This window comes from Physcomitrium patens, chromosome 1 (genome assembly GCF_059467195.1).
Source record: "Physcomitrium patens ecotype Gransden chromosome 1, ASM5946719v1, whole genome shotgun sequence".
NCBI lineage: Eukaryota > Viridiplantae > Streptophyta > Bryopsida > Funariales > Funariaceae > Physcomitrium > Physcomitrium patens.
In genome coordinates, this window is record NC_143410.1 from 7,388,843 (window position 1) to 7,395,308 (window position 6,466).

A 6,466-nucleotide genomic window follows, 5' to 3' on the forward strand; every position below is an offset into this window, starting at 1 on the left:
TGGGCAGGAATCACGCACTAAGATTTTATATACAAAGGAAATAGGAGGTACAGGGGTTTTTCTTCCACCTACAACTACACTGGGAATACTTGATACGGATGTTAGCTGCAAAGAGAAGATAACCTTAGAGTAGGACGTAAGCATCTTGATACGCTCAGCACGCTTGGTTACTGAGATTTTGATGTCCTCTGAATATGCAACCCTCTTCTTTAAGCTACCTACAGTAAGTGGGATGGATTCGTACGTGTGTCTATTGATGAAGGAACGAGTCAAGGACTCTCACAGGGATAAGTCCTTAATTTTTGGCTAGTGTTTGCACTTTTTCTATACACTAAAACTCTGTGAACCGAATAATAGAGTTTTCGAAGACCGAGTTCCAGAAGATTCCATGGACAGCGCTTTTTTTATTACTACAATAGAACCCCATGGCACACCAGCTCATTTTCCAGACCCAGTTCAGCCTACTGTGATGAATTCTTTTCTTGCGCAGTTTGTGCACGATTCTCCCAACAAATAGAGACCAGAGTAGAATTGGTCATGATGTTGTGACACTCTTAGCTAAGTTCCGAGGTTGGTCCACGTTGAAGCCACGCAGAACTGTTAAATGATAAGCTAATAGCTGCAAAAAGAAAATGCAAACAAATCACTAAGTCAGCAAGTCCATCGAGATAGTTGTTGGCGATTCTGCTCTTCGTGAGTTTAAAAACACATTGCTCCGAAAAATTTACCCCATCAAATTTCTGAATTACCAATCGAAAATGTTTAATGAGTAACATATCAACTTCGTAAAGAGAAAAAAGACAAAAAAGGCACTTTCATTCACACAAATCAAATTTCAGATTGATAATACTAATAAAGTATGCATTATATCTTGCATAAGCTATAGAAACATGCCTGGAATGGAACGATGTTGATGATAGGCTGCAAGCAGTCCTGAAGTTGTGGAACCTCAATAACACGGCAGCCACCATTCGGACACATGAGATCAGCATCGCCCTTTGAGCACATCACAATAAGACGACCTTTGCGTGCTTGTAATTGTTGTATAACAGATTGCTGCTTGCTGCAAATACAAAGGGATCAGCATCAGGATGGCACACGTAATAATAAACTCTCTTCAAGCAAGTAAAGAAAGCACAACTTCGAGATGTTCACACAGTCTTAAAATTCTCACATTTTATTCTTGAGTTTACGTATTTTGCGAAGTACAAAAGCATCTGAGGTCTCAGCTGAATAGGAGGAGGGAAAAAAAGCAGGAAAATGTCCACATTATACCTGCAAGTTGCATCTCGAGTGGCGATGACAATGATAGGAAGGGTCTCATCAACCAACGCCAAAGGACCATGTTTCATCTCCCCTGCTAAAATACCCTCGCTATGCATAAGAGCCACCTCCTTAACCTTCAGTGCACCCTCCAAAGCAGTGGCATAATTATATCCTCGACCAAATACTAGAAGTGATTGCTCTTCCATGAGCTCTTGAGCTAGGTTTTTCATATCATAATCCAGCTTCAACACTTCCTTGACATTGTCTGCACATTAAATATTACGGAATAACAAAATCAATTACAAAAAGTGCCCCATGCATCAAGCATACACCCCACAACTCTGATTACTAAAACAGCCTAGAAAACTAAAACTCTAACACCAGTTTACCACTACAACCTTGAAAATAATTATTGATCCTGAAAACGTGTCGTCAGCGTAGACAGGTGCACACGGTGTATTAAAGTCTGGACAAAAAGAAATTTTGGTTCGTTATATGCAACGAAACTAACCATACAGCTTCCTTAACTACACAATGAAAAATAAAATTTGTTACCTGGAAGATTGAATAGATCGTCAATAATTGCTTCACGCCTGCTGCGACTTGATAGGGTATCCTCTCCAAGTGCTAGAGCTATCATTGTCATGGCAGCGATTTGACTTGTATAGGCCTGTTAATGAAAATAACAAAGGAAACCCACCAACTCAGTCATACTATACAATTCATGCAATGTTATCCAAATAGTAACAGCTTATGATATGCCAATAACATGATATACTAGGTTGTGAGAAAGCAAATTACCAAGGGTGCAGGCAAGTTAATAATAATTGGCCACAAGAAGTGACAATAATTACACTACCGCAAGCATTCAAAAAGTAGCATGTTTGTGCGGATTCTTGTCAAGTGGATAATGTAAGTAATGTTCTCAACTTGACTCACAGGTTTTCCTGAACAATAGAAATAAAGAAATCAGATTTAGTACCTTAGTACTTGCTACACCGATTTCACAGCCAGCATTGATGTGCACTCCGAAATGTGTGCCCCTAGCAATAGCACTACCAACAGTATTTGTGACTCCCACACAAAGGGCACCACATGATCTTGCATATTCTAGTGCCTGAAGTGTATCTGCTGTTTCCCCAGACTGACTCACGAAAAAAGCTGTGTCTTCTCTGTAAATGGGTCCTTGCCGGTCTAGTAAGTCACTGGCCAATTCCATAGTCACTGGAACACCTGAAGTTGAGAACCAAAGAACGTCAACAACCGATCACCATCGATAGTATTACTTGGTTAAGAACTGACGAAAACATGTGTACTACGAATCCACCACCCTCAACCTTTCTAAAAGTTGGAACTCTTGCCTCTGTCCACAATGAGTTAGTCATTTACAATTAAAAGCTGAAAACTGACGAGCATATTTCTAAATCCCTATTGCTGCTGTTTCTTTTGGGTTGACCTCACGACAAAGGAGAACTTCTTATATGTGGCTGACAGGACTTGAGAGACGCAAACCATTCACAATCAAATGCCACAAACAGGGAAGTCGAGCAACATGAGAAAATGCATTACTATTTTATGGCAAGTACCTGACAGCTCTTCCACAAGGGCTCGTGTTGCCAAACCGGCATGATAGCTCGTACCACATCCAATGAAAAGGATCCTCCTGCTGCGTCGAATTGTTCTCAAGTGATCTTTGAGACCACCCAAGAGAACACCCTTCACGTTATCACCTCCTCCTCGTATCAACCGACCCCTCATAGTTGTGGTCAACGAATCTGGCTGCTCATGGATCTCTTTCTGAGCAGATAAAGATACGCTGATGTGAACACATCATATTTGAAGGGAGAATAGAATATAGGATTGCAAATACTGGAGAATCAGCATATTACGAGGGATTTTCGATCCCATGTGGTACAAAACAAAAATTGACACGTCATGAATATTATGAGCAATAAAATAACGTCAGAAACATGCATATATCTAGATAAGAAGATAGCTCGAAAACAGAACGCAAATAAAGTTTGCTACCCATGGCTTACAAATTCACCGCTTCAGAAATTTATTAGCGGACCTGCATGTAATAGTCGTAGTTTCCCTTCTTTATCTGCTCAACTTCCATAGCTAAAATGGAAAGGGCACGCTCTATTGAGGCCGGTCGTGGCAAGCCTCCCTTTGCAGTCCTTGCCTTTCCCGCTTCAAACTTATAAATCCGAACTGCTCCATTCTGCATACAACGGGACCCCGATGATCACGCAAATGATCAATAACAGATTCTACGATCAATTAAGCCCTTATAGCCCTTACAGTGATCAAATAGTTTTTCATTTTATTAGTTAGAACTTCATGGCAAGAAGGAGGTCGCTCCAGCAATAATTGCAGTAGCAGCCATGCACACACATAAACGAGCTTGCCGCATCATATGATGAATGGATGTATCTAGAAGAATAAAAAGGATGTGTACTAACCCGGATATGCAAAACCTCGTTATCTTCAATCACCATGACCTTTTTCGTGTGCTCCACCACAGCGCTGGCATCACTGGCAATGTAAAATTCTTTTGGTTTGTCGCCATCTTTGGCTAGCCTCAGCTCAGTTTCAACAAACGCACCTCTGTTCTCAGCTTCTCCTACCTCCTGCTCGTGTCAATTAACCCAAATCGTCAGCAGACTGAACAATAAGACTATAACCCAAAGATAAGAAATCAACTGAGATGTTCTAAAATATTGATGCCGATGTGATGGAAGCTGCACATTTAGGAGCATACCTTCACACCGAGTAGTAATGGGCTACCACATTTGCAAGCGACGAGCTCATTTGGATAGTGAGGGCTTTTGAAAATAAGAGCATAGGCCCCTTCGATCTGTCGCATCACCTCCATAACGACTTGGCTAAATTGAATCTCTTTGCCACCTGAAAAATTATCACCTCCGTTCCATTATTGATGAAAATACACAAGGGAACAGCTATAACCGAATACAATATACGAGTCATTAATTGCATACACCAGGGATGAGCACTCCAGCCAACAATATATAAGTTATTCTACCCTCGTGTAGGTCTGCATTAAATGGGCGAAAAATTAGTCTCAGCAAGCTGCAAGAATATGGGATCTCTGTACACAGGTTCAAATAAAAAACCACATAAAACTGACCTCCATCTCCAGCCCTGGTATCCTCGGTTAAAGAATCATAAACAAATTTCGCAAGCTTAGGTATAACCTCCGTATCCGTGTCTGATTCGAATTCAAAACCATGACGCAGAAGAGTTTCCTTCAAAACCTTCAGTTCAAAAACGAAAAGTCCATGAGCAAGCGTCCCCCTCCCCCAACAGCACGCACACCCATACAGAAAAAAGAAAAGGACAAAAACTAAGCATTTCAAGGAAAGAAGATAAACTGGATATCATAAACCAAGAAAAGCCTGTGACAAGCATTATTATATCAATTAATAATGAGGAGTGATTTAATCCATGGAGAATGATATAAATTTTCAAACTAAGAATATCTTCACAGGCTGAAATGAAGGTTTAAAACCCATTCTGCATCCCAGAAAGAGTAGCAGGTTGTCGAATACCGGTAATAAGAGATGTTTCTTCAAAAAATAACGAAAGAACAAAGAAAAAGGTTCGATGTAAGCAACTCGTGTATCTGAGGAGGCATCGAGTCGTAAGGAGCAATACCATGAAATTTGTGATGATGCCATTGTGCACTACAAGAAACTCATTGCCCTTTCCTGAAGACTGCGGATGACCATTTCGGGGAGATGGTGGACCGTGAGTTGCCCACCTCGTATGTGCGATTCCAGCGTGATTCTTGAATGCGTGATCAAGGCCCAAATCAGTCTCATTCACATCTGTGTCCATCGATCAATTTCGTGAATACTTCATCACCACGATCACAGCTACGGTTTTTCATTCCAACAATCAGCAATTCTTTCGTGCTTCTTAAAGGTTGGCGGTTGTTGCTTTTGTTTAATTAGGATTTCGAAAACGTACCTCTGTACACACTTGCAACAAGCTTTTCAATCTTGCCCTCCTCGCGAAATACGAGCGGAGTGGACCCAGGTACGGCCAAGCCGCGCAATTTCGTAGGACCATCATCCCCGTCGGAGTCAATGGAAATTCCAGCGGAGTCGTAACCACGATATTCCAGGCGCCTCAGGCCATTGAAAAGAACTTCTAATATATGTCGTCTCTCCCTTGAAACATTGCAATTTATGTAAGCAAAGATACCACACATGTTTCTCTGCTGCCCAGCAGCAATTCACGCCCTAAGAAATAAGAAGGATAAGGGTGCCCCTCTCCAGCCTTGAGTACTCTCAAACTGAAGCAACAACTCAACTTTGTCTTTCAAAAGATGAATTAGACGAGAGCCCTTCCCTGCATCAATATAATCCCAGCGAGGGTCAATTCTACTCCTTCCCCCTAACAATTTTTCATGTGGGAAGAGATTTTTAAACTAATGTGAACCCGAACCCGAAGAAGCGCAATGATCTAAACAAAAATCTCACTGAGAATCCAACAAGTTCACCGACCACGAGAACCCGCACCAACTCAATAAAAATAAAACACCAAAACATCAGGCAGTCACCGACTGTTTACCACACATACCAATTCTCAACCGTCGACTTTTCTACCAATGTGGGTTCTCTCAATTGCCCCGAAACAGAATACTAGATCCCAATGATCGCACCCCTAGTATAAGAATCGCCACTGGGTCAAGTCCGTGTGCACCGCAATGTCACGAAACTGGACACACGAGGGAGCTCTTCCTCTTTCACGACTTTGCCTTTTTTCAAAAATCGAGACCCAAATTAGAAATAGCTGGTGCTGGTGGCTCCATCGGACCCGCCAAAACAATCGACATCGGTCACGGCTCGATTGTTTCCCTCACCTCGCATGTCGGAATTTCTGCGCCATCGAGCCCGTTTTTACCCGCGCAAGCGGTGGTGCGAACCGGGAGGGTCGCACGTGGACCGATCGGTACGTAGAGTGCCCGGTAGGTATCCAGTCAGGCAGGTCGCTATTCACCATCCAGAATGGCCAATCAGAAACTACTGCCACGTCACGGATTCAGTGCAGAAATCCTTTGGAAAGTACACATGGGATAATGCAAGTGATTGTCGTAGACCGTGACAACATTTTGGCCATTGATTCGCTTTTTTCTTTTATTCTCATTTCCTTTTACTTCTATTGTAATTTT

The 6,466-nt window shown here is 42.0% G+C and overlaps 1 protein-coding gene across 1 annotated transcript; it reads right to left on the reverse strand.

The window, feature by feature from the left end:
- LOC112292827 (glutamine--fructose-6-phosphate aminotransferase [isomerizing] 1) lies at positions 1–6,155 on the reverse strand. The gene is made up of 13 exons (XM_024541720.3): positions 5,875–6,155; positions 5,260–5,643; positions 4,945–5,117; positions 4,418–4,544; positions 4,031–4,176; positions 3,732–3,899; positions 3,338–3,490; positions 2,853–3,063; positions 2,249–2,499; positions 1,822–1,936; positions 1,276–1,531; positions 895–1,063; positions 1–619 (listed from the first exon to the last, which is right to left on the reverse strand). Exons 2-13 carry the CDS (start codon positions 5,501–5,503, stop codon positions 536–538), a joined length of 2,097 nt encoding a protein of 698 aa, XP_024397488.1. The 5' UTR covers positions 5,504–5,643; positions 5,875–6,155; the 3' UTR covers positions 1–535.
- Between the last annotated feature and the right edge of the window lie 311 nt (positions 6,156–6,466).

Excerpts from the sequence above, each read along its gene's own strand:
- LOC112292827 (XM_024541720.3), bottom strand. The coding sequence starts at position 5,503 with ATGTGTGGTATCTTTGCTTACATAAATTGCAATGTTTCAAGGGAGAGA. Across the intron at positions 4,177-4,417 it reads TACCAGGGCTGGAGATGGAG|GTGGCAAAGAGATTCAATTT; the intron begins GTCAGTTTTATG and ends ATAATTTTTCAG. Across the intron at positions 620-894 it reads TCAACATCGTTCCATTCCAG|CTATTAGCTTATCATTTAAC; the intron begins GCATGTTTCTAT and ends TTCTTTTTGCAG.